General features: G+C 40.9%; 2 protein-coding genes across 4 annotated transcripts in view; both read left to right on the top strand.

The window, feature by feature from the left end:
* Nucleotides 1-587: 587 nt before the first annotated feature.
* Nucleotides 588-15,621, top strand: part of LOC146962769 (chemokine-like protein TAFA-2) — a 52,118-nt gene continuing 37,084 nt past the window's right edge. For both annotated transcript variants that reach the window (XM_085769050.1, XM_085769049.1), the window contains exon 1: nucleotides 588-1,169. The gene's annotated coding sequence lies outside the window, so the exon portion shown is untranslated. The remainder of the gene's footprint in view (nucleotides 1,170-15,621) is intronic.
* LOC146962770 (uncharacterized) lies at nucleotides 10,372-12,059 on the top strand. 2 transcript variants are annotated; one of them, XM_085769520.1, is made up of 4 exons: nucleotides 10,372-10,431; nucleotides 11,044-11,196; nucleotides 11,288-11,392; nucleotides 11,538-12,059. In XM_085769520.1, exons 2-4 carry the CDS (start codon nucleotides 11,062-11,064, stop codon nucleotides 11,724-11,726), a joined length of 429 nt encoding a protein of 142 aa, XP_085625646.1. In that variant the 5' UTR covers nucleotides 10,372-10,431; nucleotides 11,044-11,061; the 3' UTR covers nucleotides 11,727-12,059. The 2 variants fall into 2 exon arrangements, with proteins under 2 accessions (XP_085625646.1, XP_085625647.1); XM_085769521.1 differs by lacking the exon at nucleotides 10,372-10,431 and having other exon boundaries at nucleotides 10,923-11,196.

The following is a 15,621-nucleotide window of genomic DNA, read 5'->3' as shown; positions in this document are numbered from 1 at the left end:
GCTCCCTGAACTGGCGTATACTGGTCTCTACACATAATTTTAGTGGGTGAGAATATGTTTGCAAGTTGTGTCTAACTAGGTGAAAAGTGCTTAAGGTTCTGACAAAAATGTGACCAATTCAATAAATGGGTTCAAGGCACTGAGGATTTGGTTCAGACAATAGGGTTTAGTGTTTTAGCAATGGAGAAAAACTGGAACATTGGTCTCTGTCGATATTTGTACCGGTCTGCACTGCTGTAGTTCCAGACTTTGCCACACGATGGCGGTAGTGCACAACTTTCCGGGCAGGTGGACGTCTCTTCCAGTTGGACAGTTTATCACCTTCAAGACTCCAAAGGTGGTTCACAGGACAACACGTGGGAACAGGTGTTGAGAGCCATTATTGATATTGTTTTAACTAATCCCTCCCACTCCAGCCACTATTTTTTTTTTTTACTATTATCTTTGGTCAGAATGAGAATGCTCCAGTCTTCAGTTTTATGAACGTTTTTTTTTTTTTTTTTAGCACTGTCGAGATGAGGCTTGTTAGGATCATCTCCATGTCAGAACAGTAGACACCCGTTTCCTCTCCTCAAACAGTTATCAGAGACGTTAATGAGATCACTGCCACAGTAATCAGATTACTGTAACGCAGTCAGAGAGGTGGCACATCTGCGTCGTGCGCTCCGTCTCCATAAAAAGTTGGCGCGCTCAGAGCGGAACTGTCAGATCGGAGGAGCCGCGACGGAGCGCAGGCTGCAGGCTGGAGGCTGGAGGCTGGAGGCTGACCGATGAGGACCGAGCCCATGCCGAGAGCCACCATCACCCACGGTGAGAGCGCTCTGATCCTCGGCGGTGGCGCTCACCCACCGCCGGCCACCGACAGGTTATCACCCGCCTCGGAGTGACTGACAGCCTCCTCTGGGTTGTGGACCATCGCGGAGCCGCTCTGGATGCTGGGGGGTCTCGGCTGTGCGGTGGATGAGATCCCTGCGCTGCCGCCTTAGAGCAAGACGAAGAGGAAGAAGAATAAATCTGTGTGACTGGAACAAAAAAACTAACTAGAAAATCATTTTCATTTGGACCAGGACGCAAATGAGTCCAGGTCCCAGAGCCACTGGATTGTAGCAGCGGCCCCGCCGATGGTTTAAAGGGCTTCAGAGCGCGGGAAGGGAGTGGGACTATTCCAGGTAAGAGCCGTTAACCCGCCTCGGCACCGCATGAGAGGGAGAGCAGTCAGCCAGTGTGAGGCTGGTCGCTGTGGATGATCATCATCATCACCATCCATATCCGATCAATACAATTATTATTACAAACCAGTGTCACTGACTCTCTCCCGTCCCTCTCTGTCACACTATGTGCCGCTCTTTTACAGTATTATGTCAAATCAAGTGCAACTCACAGACTCTTAAATACTAAAACCTCATCGAACTGATTTGGGTAACACTTTACCATAAGTACACACTATTAAGCATTAGTAAAACATTAATAAATGCTGAATTATTCATTTATAACGCATGAATCCTACTCATTAGTACAGTATGTAGTTTATTATTCAGTATGTAATGCTTAACTAATGCTTAATAATGTGTACCTATTTTAAAGTGTTACCCTGATTTGCTCCAAACAAAGCTAAGAGTTGAAACCAGTTGTGGAACTCTATTTGCTTTTAGTTGGACATTGGACGTTGTTCGATTTAGAAAAACATAAAAAATAATATTTAAAAAAACAGCCTAATAACAACAGAACATCTGACAAAACAAAATATTATTATTTTTACACAATGCACTCGCCGGGCAGGAGAAACCACAGGACATGTCACATTATAACTACTAAAAAGATTCTGTCTGATCTAATTCTAATAAACATATTACTGCTGATATTTTACACTGTCACGTAATTTGTATATACTGTGTAATTTACTGTGTTACAGTAGGATACTGCATTCTCTCTGTGTGGTGTCCATAACCAGTGCTGTTAGGAATACATGTTACTGATGTGATGTCCTAGAATAGCAGGAGAACAGACAGTGTGCTCCCAGCCTGCCGCAGGTTGTCAACTCATTTTAATAGCTTTCATTTGTGAGATCCCACACCCTCAGGGCAGGTCACACCTTTTACTTTCACCTCAATTTCTTGGCTTCAGTACACCATAGTCTCTCATTCTCCACATTAAATTGTATAATCTTTAGATTTTGAGTCATCAATTTAAAATCAAACCTCTAAACGGAGATGGGCAGTTAGTTGTTGGCCCATCACAGCAGAGGCTGTTATATGATGCGGGATAAATTAAAACCTTAACCCTGTCAAACTGGTGCTGATAAGAGTACCCTGGGATCTCTTTCCCCTAATTCTACCCTCTGCCTTTCTTCCTCCAAAGTTATGTTTGATAATTATAAATACATTCTCTTTCTTGCATCCTCCTGTATCAACCATCAGAACCTTAGAAAATACATGCACATGCACAATGAGCTGCAAATACTCACAGCACACCAGAAGTGTTTCCAGGGGGACACGGAAAAGAGATAAAACTGCCTTGTTCAAATTCACATTGTGTAATTTGAGATTTTTTTCTGTAGCACCTGTTGTCAAATTGTTTAAAATCAAACTGAACACTTGTATATGTATCCAGGTTTAAATGCAGATTAGATTCTTTACGGGGTTGAGCAGCTCTCCGCTCACAGTGAGTGAAGTGTAGAGCAATCAGAACAGAGATGGGTGTATACATTACAACCTTAGTGGCTTTCACTTATTTAGTGATAAGCAGACCACACAACATTCTGCCTTTAGAAAACGTCTCAGCTCTAAACAGATGAAACTAAAACCCTGCCTCGCTTATCATGGTTTGCTAATTTAGCCGTGTCTAATCTGAGGCTACTGTATCACCAGAGCTCATACAATGATGTGCACGGTTCATTCTTCTAATCCTACAATTTAATTAACACAATTAATGCAAATTGGAGTTGATCAATTTTATGCTAATTTAAATTTACATTATCATACAGAGAACATATGGTGAGCTTGTAAAACACATTACAAATGCTTGGTTTTGGCCAATGACAAACAACCTTCCACCTCTCAAATTGTGTCAGTGAAAATAAAAGGCAAAGAGGCTCTGAAAAACCATTATGATATTTTATTTTATTTTATTTTGTAAAGATGGATAAAGACAAAAAAAAATCACAAGACATTGTGAAAAGACATAACAAGGTTGCAGAGTAGCTACGGTATCTTACGGTTATTGCTACAGTAAGTATATGACTTACAGTAACGGTATACTGTTATATTGTGATTTATTGGGATGAAGAGAAATATATCAGATCAAGATACCTCATAATATATACTGTTTTGTATATATATACACAAAGTAAAGACAGATGGGCATTAGATATTTGGGGTAAACCAAAGCTGCATACTTACTGTGAAATAAAACAGGTATTTGGGCCAGAAAATTATGTTTTGTATAATTTGTCTAAAAAGAAAAGATCCCTGTGTGCTCAACTGAGAGCTGGTATACTTGGTCTTCATATCGAGACAGGCAGATATGTTGGCACAGCAGAAGACGATAATTTGTAACTTATGTGACATCCAAGAGGTGGAGAATGAAACTAATTTTGTGTTCTGTCCTTTCTATGACTCTATAAGACAAACATTGTTTAGTAAGGTAGATCCAAATAACAAATTTGTGTGGTTAGACGATGCTGAGAAGCTAAAACATCTTTTCCAGTTGAATATATTTGCATTTTCTTTATTTCTTGAAAAGGCTTGGGCAATGAGACAAAGAGCAATATACAGTTTACTTTACTGAAAGTAATCTTAAATTGTTTATTTATGTGTCACACTTGTGTTGCAGGTAATACCAACAGGAAGGACTGTCTAGTCCTTTTTTTTGTATTTGTCATTAAATGTGTCTTGTAATCCCATATAGGATGGGCCACAGTGGTGGCATGACACGAAAAAAGTTTCCTTTCCTTTCTTAAGGCAGAAAAAAGGGGAGGGTTAGATTTATTTGTTTTTTTTAGCAGGTCCTCAGTCCCCTGTGACATGCACTACACCAGCAGTGAATTAGCCTAATCTGTTCCTTATTGGAGAGGAGAGTTCATAAAAGCAAGATAACATGACTCCTGAAGGGCTCCTGAATGGAGATACCAATAACAATCATGAATCAGGCCCACCAGTCTAGAAAAACATTTCTACACAACCAACACGTATTAATCAGGAAGTTAACATGCTCACTGCTCCTACCATTGAACCACAACTTAGCACAGCTCTGCCTCTGATATGAGAGATTGTCTAGTTAATGGGCTTTTCACTGGAGATATTTTCTGTGAAAACAATAAAATAAGTTCAAAGTAGGTGTTTGAGATTCCTTGAATTCAACAGAACCATTTTAATGTAATCAAAACTAGATAGCTGCGACTTCATCCAGCCTTGATGCTATAAGCTAAACTAATGTTTCTTAGCCTCTGCTTGATTTTTTAAATGTATGTTTCAGTAATTTGATGTATTAGAAAATATTCAAAAAGTAATGAAAGCTGGTCATGGGTGTTTTCTTAAGTGTGTGTTGAGCTCTCTGGGCTTCCGTACCTTGGTTATCTGCTGTCACATCTGTGACAGGAACAGACTGATACACATTTATACTGATGTGCAGGTTTTGGATGAGGTGTCATCTCTGGTTACAGGAGGGGAAGTCTCAGAGTAAAGAGGACTGAAGATCTGCAGATATCAGGCTAACGTCACATGACACAAATGGAGCAGATAAATTAGTAGGCTATACTGCTGCGTCCGCTCTATGTTCACTGGGATTAATATTTAACATGGATGCCTGTATTCTGCACAGTTGAGGTATCTGGTACTGACAGTCCACAACTGTAAAGTATGACCTACATATTCTGTCTATGGGTTACAATGCAGCTTTTTCATTATTATTATTATTATGCTTGCTCTTCTTCTCGCTTCACATTTCAGTTTGTTCTTTTACTGTCTTTTACCAGTGCAATGGGTGACGGTCCCCAAACTCAAAAAAATCGACATACTACCTTGTCCAGCTCTGCATGTTACAAACAATCTGACAGCTGTGTCCAAGTCCAGCTAGAACCATGAAAATGTTTTTTTCCTGAGACAAAGACATGGCGTCAGGTTCTTCTCATTATTTGAATAAAACCGTCCAGAAGACTCACCTGGACACGTCGTTCATAAATACTGTATAAAAAAGCTTTTGAATGTGAGCTGAAAGCCGTTAGCCTCAGGGAACGGGCTGTGGGTTTATTCCTCTCCATACAAATGAAAGACCTGCAGAGGTTAGGTTCTCCCTGATAGGACAGTTTTCACTCCTTTCTCCTCAGACTGTTGGCCTTTTGGCAGCTGTGCTGGTGTTTGATGTGAGGCAGTTCTCACTCTTTCACTCCACATTTCTCTCTGTTTCATTTCAAGTTAAACAAATTCACCAGCTTCTGCATAAGACACATATGATATAACAATAACAACAACAACAACAACGCTTCTTTTCCATTCTTTCCTCTGACCTCTGTCTTGTCCTCTCTAGTTTTCTGTCCTTCCACTGACTGCAGTGTCTCTTAGAACCTTATTTAGACGTGTCCTCTCACCAGATTTCATATCAGTTGTTTTTCTGTGGCCACACAAAATTATGACTGAAGCTGTTAACTTACAACCTCAACACTATAAACTGTGGAACCTCCTGGACTTAAAACAAAAAAAGAAGTATTCCCTGTTTTTAACAATAAATAAATAATAAATAAAAACTTTGTTCTAAAGATATGGCCTATATTTATAGAAACGGGGACTGTTAGCATTTGATCAAAATCCTTCTGGAGCTGCATTAATGGATTTCTAACAGTTTGTGTTAAGGTGACAGAAAGAAGGATTAAAAATAGAAATGCTCAAAATTGACAAATTTGTATCAGTGTTTAGGTCATAAATCTGTATCTGAAAATAATCACTCAGGTGACCCAGTGAAAGGACACAGACTCACCCTGTAACCAATCGGAGTGATGGTCCTCACTCCCAACAATAGAATCACATATAAGGCCAGCTAGAAGAGTTTGTTTTTCGGACTTAGGACACACAAGACTGCAAGGAGGCAAGGCAATGCAATTTTATTTGTATAGTCCATTTTTACAAACAGTTTGTCTCAGAGGGATTTACATGGCATCATAACAACATCCTCTGCCCTTAGACCCTCACATCAACTGAGGAAAAACTCCATAGAAAACCCTTTTAACAGGGAAAAATGGGAGAAACCCCAGGGTGAGCAACAGAGGAGGGATCCCTCACCCAGGACAGGTAGTCAGCAATAGATGTTGTATACAAGGAGCATTATTATGACACACACACACACACACACACTGAGCAGTGGATAACAAAAAAAATCTGTCATCCATGTCAGAGCCTCCATGTGAGATGATTGGTGATTGTGTTTTTATGGTTTTATGGTTTTTATAGTGTTTCTACATCTCTAATGAGTTAAGACACATCAACACACAAACTACTTGCATTCATTCGCCTGTTAATATCACACTGATCTCTGGTGTTCTGTTATATTACTGAGCTGGATGTTTGTCTGATGCTGCATCATATTCTCAACATGATGAAATGGTTCATAATGTCAGCTGAATGTCTGATTGTCACAAGTGTGGTGAATGTGCAGGTCACAACTTGTCCACCAGAGTGTTTTGGAGTTGTTGGATTGTGTATTTAGTTTGATGAGGGAAACGTGGAAATACCGTGCAGCTCGCGTCTCTGCCCCGCTGATCTAAAAACAGCTTGCGCAGACAATTAAAACCTACTCCTAAATCTATAGGGATTATGGCAATAGGTGAATTTGCCAAAATGTTGAAATATCCCTTTAAGGCAGGGACTGTAACAGGGACCATCCTCCTCCTCTACCTAGTCTTTGTAGAAGCATGTCCTCCCTCTCACCCAACAGTTCTCCTCCAGTTAGATCTGATCAGAGGAGTGAGAGGAGACGTCGTTGGTCCAGGTCCAGGACCTTTTACATCTCCGGCAGCAGCTGAGTGTTGCTCCATTATGCGGCCTAGTGGCTTTTAAACGTGTCTGGCGTGCAGGGTGAGTCCAGTCTCTTAACACCACCAGCTCCCGCCCTCCGTTCCCACCATACATCATGAGCTCCGTTTCATTTGGGCCTACAGTACTTTCATGATGTGAGCCAAACCCATCTGGGACTCAATATCCTGTTTACCAGCCCTCAGCACTCTGAAAACCACAACGATACTGAGGCAGAAGTTCTCAACTCATTACTGTTTGTTCAGGTCACTGCCAAGGTCAGTGTCTTCTCCCTCTCCGTTACTCTGTCCACATACCGCTCTCTTTTTCTAATCTCCACACGACTTTGCTAAACACATCTTATGCTCCTCTGCTGATCCACTGGATACTAGACTGAAACAGTTCACCGCTGGATGCCGTCTATACTGACTGTTTATTAGAAAACTATTGAATCTGGTAGATTAGATGGCAGACATTTATTGCATCTTTTGCCCCCACTTACTACAGCACAGTATATGTCTGGATACAGAAATAGATATATTCGATAACATCTTTAGACTCATGTTAGTGTATGGGAGAGGATCAGGGTCACTTGTATGAGAGCTTTAAAGGCTCTTAAAGGGATAGTTCAACATTTTGGCAAATTAACCCATTGCCATAATCCCTATAGTCACAGCAGTAGGTTCGTTACCTTTAATAAGCTATTTTTAGAACAGCGGAACAGAGCGGCAAGCTGCTCAGAGCTAAGCTACGGAGGCTCATGGGATTTCTTGGTTTCCCTCATCAAACTCATCAAATACACAATCCAACAACTCCAAAACGCTCTGGTGGACAAGTTGTGACCTGCACATTCACCACGCTATGAGATAATAATGGAACGTTACGAAACGGAGCTGTTTTCGAGGTAAATACAGCGACTGCTTGCTGAAAAACTGTCCCTGAACGCAACGCGCATCAGAGGTTTTGCATGAATTTACCTCTAAAACAACTCTGTCTCGTAACGTTCCGTTATTATCTCATTATAAACGAAGCTACTGCTATGACTATAGCGATTATGGCAATAGGCCAATTTGCCAAAATGTTGAACTATCCCTTTAACCTTTATCATATTCATTTTTCCAGAGTGTGTTATGTGTGTGTTTCCCTCAGGGAAAGTTTCATTCTCTCACACATGCGCCTCACTTACCATGGCCCTGGGCTCTTTAACCCAGGGGGTGTAACCTAAAGACCTAATACAAGCAGCCTGTGGCTTCCAGTCTGACTTATCTGGCAAATAAGCCCTTTTAATTGCTTACACACAGAGCCCTATCAGGCTGTGTAGTGAGAGTGTGGAGATAAGGGTTACACAGAGTCAGGCATTCGTAACAGGATGAGAGGACCGCAGAAAAACAAGAGCTGCGGGTCCCAGGAGGAGGAAGAGTCAGGAAATAGCTGTGACCATCCTATTAATTTCAGACTCAGAGCTGTTTCTGCAGCTCACTGTAGGGCTCAGGAGAGAGCTGCTGCTCACTGAGATCACAGCAAGCCTCAGTGATCTCTTCAACATGACAGAGTTCAGCCTTTAACACGTGTGAACTCACAAGTTTGCATGTCATATGACCTGAACCAGTTAAGCCAGGAGAATAGAGGATTGTCTATATTTCCATCCACTTGTCGATTGAATTATCTGAAAATTGATAAAAACATTAATGTAAATAATGCCGATTGAAGTGCGTTTCCATCTAAGACCTTTAAATCCAATAAAAAGCCGTGCATGATGACGTCATGTGCTGTTTTGGGATCATATTGCTGTATCGAATTGTTTTCTTGCAATTCAAGGCAGTGGCGTCATTTCAGTTTTAGACAAGGTATGGCAAGGACCAATCCCTCACGGGGGGTCTGAAAATTTGTGCGCATTGTAAATTGAAATGCAGCAATCTGGTGTGATTTGAGAGCAAAATCACGAAGCTTTCTGAATTATCACTATCAATGCTATGGATTGGATGATACTCACAATACCCCACACAAGGGTTCACAATCAAACTTATTTATCTTTTGAAAATAAATCATTAGTGGGGTCTGAAAAAGTCAAACAGAGCTCTCGTAGTTGATGTAACAGTGTGATAAATAATTTCCCAGGACAACTCAAGCTTTTCCAGGATCTTTGACACTTTTTCTCAATTTCCATGTGTTTTCCATGACTAGATAACCATTTTCCAGGTTTTCGAGGATGCGTGGGAAGTATTAACAAGTATTTTCTTGTTAAAATCCATTTGTAAATAATCTCTGGAGACAAATGAATAGGCTATTTGAAGTTTATCCACTCCGTAAAAGGTGTCTGTATCCTTGCCATTTCTTGTCAACAAATTATTGCCAACATGAGTTTATTCACTGCTAATCTACAGTACATGTTTCTACAGTAAGAACAGCAAAGTTTAACAGCAAAATCAGAATAAATTTAATCTGGGAACAAATTAAAATTTTCACAACAACTAAACTGAATGAGTGATTCCTCCTGTTGCTGCTGTGTTTCACTACATTCAGGTAGCCTAATGTTAGACAGGGGCTTGCTTGGGACTTGTTTGTCTCAATTAGAAGTTTTTGTGATTTGTGACAAGATAAACAGCCTCCACACTCCACAGACAGCTGTCATTATCCTGTTCTTAACAAGATGACTGCAGCAGCTTCAGTGTTTCTCAAATAAGAGCTTTCATTTTACTGTGCTCTAAGTAGCTAGTTTTAGCCAAACAAGCACTGAAATATGACTCATATTTAAGCATGTGGAATAAGTGGTAAACTAAGTTGTTAGCAGGCACCACTGGGAAGTCATGTTGGTGGCTTTATAACTCACAAAGGTTTTAGTCGCTCCACATTCACGTCTGCAGCACATGGAGTTATACAGTCATATGAGTTACACCTATGATGCAGCTTTCACAGACACAGCACACGGCGCGAGGCAGCCCCGCCCCTCAGTGAGACAGAGAGAAAGGAGCAGAGAGGAGCAAGAGCGACAGCATGGTGTTCAGTGAGAAAGAGGCAACACTACCGCGAGTCGGTCAGAGAGATACAACAGGACACAGTACGCCGTCCCGGTACGCCGCGTACACAGCAAATTCAAAAGTGTTAAATTTCCAGTGTTGGTGTTAAATGTTAAAAATACAGTGTTAATTCAACACTTGCTTAGTTGATTCAACTATGTGAGAGTTAATTCCTCAAAAGAGTTGGTGTTAATCCGGGGAGTTAAATCCAAACAACACTATTAAGTGTTGATTTTAAAATCAACACTTAAAATCAACTCTGTTACGTGTCGACTTTAAAATCAACACTGAACAGAGTTTCTCCAACGGATCTGTGACGTGTTTTCCTGAAAGCGGGACGATTCCCAGTCTGAGCAGGAGTCTGAACAGGGGCAACAGCACTTTCTTTTCGGGACTTCACCGAGTATCTTTCCGTAAGTAAATGAAAGGCAGCATGCCTATTTGATAATTACCTTCTATTCTATGCAGTAACGTTAGTATTTTTATGTGTTGATAATAAGTCTAACGGAGTCCTGTGTGTAAAGTTAGCTGACATCATGGTAGGCTAAGTCCAATGTTAAGGTTAGCATGGTTGTTGTAGCCTGATGCTATTTTTTCAAGTGTGCATTAATGTTCCTTTTGTACATAAGACATGGGTGTTGATAAATATGCTTAACCTTGGTAATGTTATAGGCCTGGGGTTTGAGCTCCCGCCTAGGGATAACATTAGCTGCTAAAAGTCGGACTAGCTCCGGGTGGTAGCCTAAGTTAATTATGTTGCTGCTGGAGGAATACAGGTGTAGTAGACACACTGCGCTGCCACACCGACCTCTTCTCTAAACCCAGAGTTTAATCTTAATTTTATTTTCTCAATCTATCATTAGCCGCAGCTAATACAGGAGCCACACACACACACACACCCCTCAGCTGCTGAACATCTGAAATGTCTGTGAGTTTTTATAACGTTAACTTTGAAGTTACGCCGTGTTGTAGCTATCTATGCATATGAACAATAGTAGCCTATAAAAATGTGTGTTCTTCTGTAGATTGACCAAGACTTCACCATGATGTTTGGAGAGGAAGTGTCGGGCAGAGTTTTGACAAAAGGGCATACTTTTGTCAAAGCTAGGATCCTGACAGACTGCGAAAAACTGACTTCTAATGAGCACATTGAAGACCTCTTGTCTGTGCCGCACAAGGTGGGTCTGGTTAATTTGTCTCCTTCTCTTTAAAATATCTCAGTTATTTATGATGTGAATGTGTCTGACATGTCTCCTGTTTTTCCTCTAGGCCGGGACAGTGACCTGCTTCTCCTACAGTACCTCCAAAGGCCACAAAAAGAGTGGCAAAATCAGTGCCTGTCAAGCTGAGGACCATATTGTGAGATATTTGCAGGTATTCAAATGTTAATGTACTTGTATGTACAGTTATTCTGATGATCCTACTTCAAGTGTTCAGCACATTTTTTATTGACTTAGTTGAATGTAGCAGTAACACTTTTCACAATTTTCTCATGATTCTTCTTTACATTTTGTTAAAGATGGGAGCCAGTGTCGATACCTTCCTATCTGGTGTGGTGCCGGGACAGCCCTTCCTCCTGTGTGTTGGCGCAAAGAAGAACAGCATCCAAAGATACTTCGTCATCATTGATCACAAGGCCATCCCTTACAAGACACAGACATCCTTGGCAGCTTTCGATGAACTCTTCTTCACCTTCAGTGTCAACTGAACTACACTACCGTGAACACCAGGCACACCACAAAGGTTCTGCATTGCTTTGTCAGCATTTAAGACTACACCATGGTCTATCCTGGAAAGACATTACATTTAAAATGTGAGGAGCCGGGATGTTGTTTATTATTTTGCACCTATACAGAAGCATCTTGTTCATTTCCATTTAACTACTGCTGATGTGGACACTCAGGATGAAGTTGGTGAGCCCTCAACTTCACAGGCAATGAGAACAGACTCTCCAATAACTACCCAGCTCTCTGTTGATAATAATCCTGTGTATATTGTGTAACCTGTGCTGTGGTTAGTGCAAAGCCAGTGCTGTTTTTGTGTGCTTGTTTGAAATACATGATGATTCAAAATACAACTTGTGTGGATTTATTTATATATTATTACTATTGCTATTATTATTATTATTATTATTATTATTATTATTATTATTATTAACAGCAGCAGCAGTAATAATATATTTAACACTCCCATAGTGTTACTATAATTTGAACCTTATTCAGTGTTAAAACAACACAATAATAGTGTTAATTTTTGACACTACACACTAGTGTTAGGGAAATTCAACACAGTGAGTGTTAGATTTTAACTATTGAGAGTGTTGTTCCAACTCTGTCACAGTGTTAATTGTTTAACACTTTCAAAAGTGTTATTTTAACTCGATCTAGTGTGGCGCAATATAGACACTTTTAAAGTGTTGAATTTAACTCTCTAGGAGTTGAATTAACACTTCTGAATTTGCTGTGTATAAAGTCCCGGTACGCCAGAGGTTATGTGCCAGTACTCCGAACATTTTCTACCAAAGTCAAGGTATGGCGAGTGCCATACACCGCCATACCCAAATGACGCCACTGATTCAAGGTGTTTCCATTCATTTTGTACTATATTGCAAAATAGAATCTATCTGAGGTCAGGCTTCGGACAGGCCAAGTGTGACGAGCTGCTGGAGTCGTTGCCCGGAACCTCTGAGCCAAACGCCCACCAGCCAAGTTAAGTTGGTAAATAGGCTGTTGCACAAGTTCTAGGCTGTAGGCTGGTGTTTATAATGCAACATCATCAGAAGACAGTGGCATGTAAACACCGCTTTAGATGCAGATGCAGGGCGTGTTAAATTCTACAGACACCTGAGGAACCTGTCACCTGTGGTTTGTGAACGGCAGCGCTGAGATGGAGACACTTCACATGAAGCCAGTCTGTCCTGTACACCTGCATCTTTCTTTGTTAACTCCCGCCGTGTCTTTCAACAGATGGAATACGTAGCAGAATTGACATAAAACATGATACAACTCACATTTATCTGGCAAAGAACTGTTGTATCGATCAAGAGAAAAGGGTATTGACTTTTTATCGATATTCAAGACGTTTAATCAAATTTTACTGTTTCCATTTAATTCGTTATTACTTAAAGGGATAGTTCAACATTTTGGCAAATTGGCCCATTGCCATAATCGCTATAGTCATAGCAGTAGGTTCGTTACCTTTATTTGTCGGTGTAAGCTATTTTTAGAACCGCCGAGCCGAGCGGCGAGCTGCTCAGAGCTACGCTACGGAGGCTAATGGGATTTCTTGGTTTCCCTCATCAAACTCATCAAATGCACAATCCAACAACTCCAAAACGCTCTTGTGGACAAGTTGTGACCTGGACATTCACTACGCTATTAGATAATAACGGAACGTTACGAGGCAGAGTTGTTTTGACTATGACCAATTTGCCAAAATATTGAACTATCCCTTTAATGTGAATGAAAACGTGTGGATAGAAACATGGTTTATGTCTGTTTAGAATCTTATAGTCCACCTGGGGGGACCTGGCCTCTGACACACTGACCACTTACACTGTCAGTACACACAACACAGCAAGGGCACTAATAGCCACTGGCCTGTGATGTGACAAATCTACAGAGAGGTGTTGCGGAGCCGAGGTGTGCAACCACACAGACAGTAAAACCAACAGGCAGGACGGTGTCAGGCTGATGCTGTGTTGACTTCCTGCTGCAGAATGACACAGGGCCACAACAAGAGCCCAAACGCTCTACTGTCACACACCTGCCAACACAGGACTGTGAAAAGGAGCGAGGTTTTCCAAGGTTACAGTTTGAATGGCCTACTCGCAACAGCACCACCCCATATAACCCTCCCCCACAAATTAATACATTAAATACAAGGATGTAAACTACATGACTTTTCATGAGCCTTCCGTAGCTACAATGAATTACCAGGACCGTTGCTAGGAATTCTGGGCCCCCTGAAAGAATACTAAAGTGGGCCCCTGCCCCCTGACTTTTCCACTTTTTTTCTTAGACTACGTATGTATTATCATTTTTTATTTAGCCTACTTTGTCTTAATGCTAATGCAGCATTACTATGAGTACTAGTCATGGTCTAATATGCAGAATAATTCAGTCATTCAAAGATGACTACTGGGGTTTTTTGTGGGCCCTACTGGGCGCTGGGCCCCTAGAATTATCATCATCTTTCTCCCCTATACAACGGCCCTGTGAATTACTTCAAGAAATACAGTAAAATGAAATGCACCGGGAAAAGTTCTCCTCCTCTACCTTTAAGTCAGTCTTCTGGGGGCAGAGGAACACCACCATGATCTGTAGGAGATCAACTAGAAGACAACCAGTCGAACCAAGATCAGCTCCAGTCATTCTGAAGGACACAGATCAAATCAGCCAACATTAATGAATCCAAAGCAGGACGGGAACCAATTACAAAGTGGAGTGCGAGGTGCTGACAGCTAATTACAAAAATCTGGAGAGAGAAACACTTAAGAACACTGTCTCTGTTGGGACTTCACAGCTGACTGTTCAGAAACATCACCTTCAAGCTGAGCGAAAATTAAACCACCTAAATTCAATCTTTTATTTTATGCAGCCCAATATCACAATTCATGTCTGCCTCAAGGGAATGAACAGGAGTGCCCACAGGCCGTCTGTGCAGCAGGCTATTAAGACCCACAGTTAGGTTATGTTGGTCAATTATAACAGGAGCAAAGGGAAAAGTGCCATACAGTGATGAGCAGAGACAAAGTGCAGGTCAGAGGAAGGTGCTGGTGGATGGATAAATATGACACAGGAGAGCAGTGTTCAATTCCCATATAAAAATAGGAGTTAATCTTGGTTCTATTATCCATGACTGTTGTTTTTATTGGAACCATCACAGCAACAATTCCATTCACCATGTTTTCTGTTTCCACTGTGGAAACTGTTGGTTTTCTCTCTGTAATATAAGGTTCCAACCTTTCCCTCGAGCTAATATGAATTATCTCAACAAGCACTTAGCCTTTGCTATCTGACCCCACCAAACCTATGTTAGCTTGCTAATAAACACCTGTTTACAGAGTTGGGGTGCTAACATGGAATATGGCCACATGACAGGGTTATCACAGAGCTATGGAGATTTTATAACTCACTAAATAAATATACTGGTGCATCTCAATAAATTAGAATATCATGGAAAAGTTCATTTATTTCAATAGTTCAATTCAAAAAGTAGCTTACATTTAATGAAAACCCCAAATTCAGTATCTCAAAAAATTAGAATATTACATCAGACAAATTCCAAAAATGATTGTTAATACAGAATTGTTGGTCTTCTGGAAAGTATGTCCATTTATATGCACCCCACTTGGTTGGGGCTCCTTTTGCTTCAATTACTGCATCATTTTGGCGTGGCATGGAGGCAAACAGCCTGTGGCACTGCTGACGTATTGTGGAAACCCAGGTTGCTTTGATAGTGGCCTTCAGCTCGTCTGCATTTTTGGGTCTAGTGTGTCTCATCTTCCTCTTGACAATACCCAATGGCATAGATTCTTTATGGGCTTGATGTCAAGCACAGTAACATCATAGTCATTTAAACAGCTTTTGGTGCTTTTGGCA

The sequence above is a fragment of the Trachurus japonicus genome, chromosome 23 (genome assembly GCF_045865225.1).
Source record: "Trachurus japonicus isolate A0001 chromosome 23, Traja_1.0".
In the NCBI taxonomy this organism is placed as follows: domain Eukaryota; kingdom Metazoa; phylum Chordata; class Actinopteri; order Carangiformes; family Carangidae; genus Trachurus; species Trachurus japonicus.
This window is presented reverse-complemented; position numbering and strand designations above follow the sequence as displayed.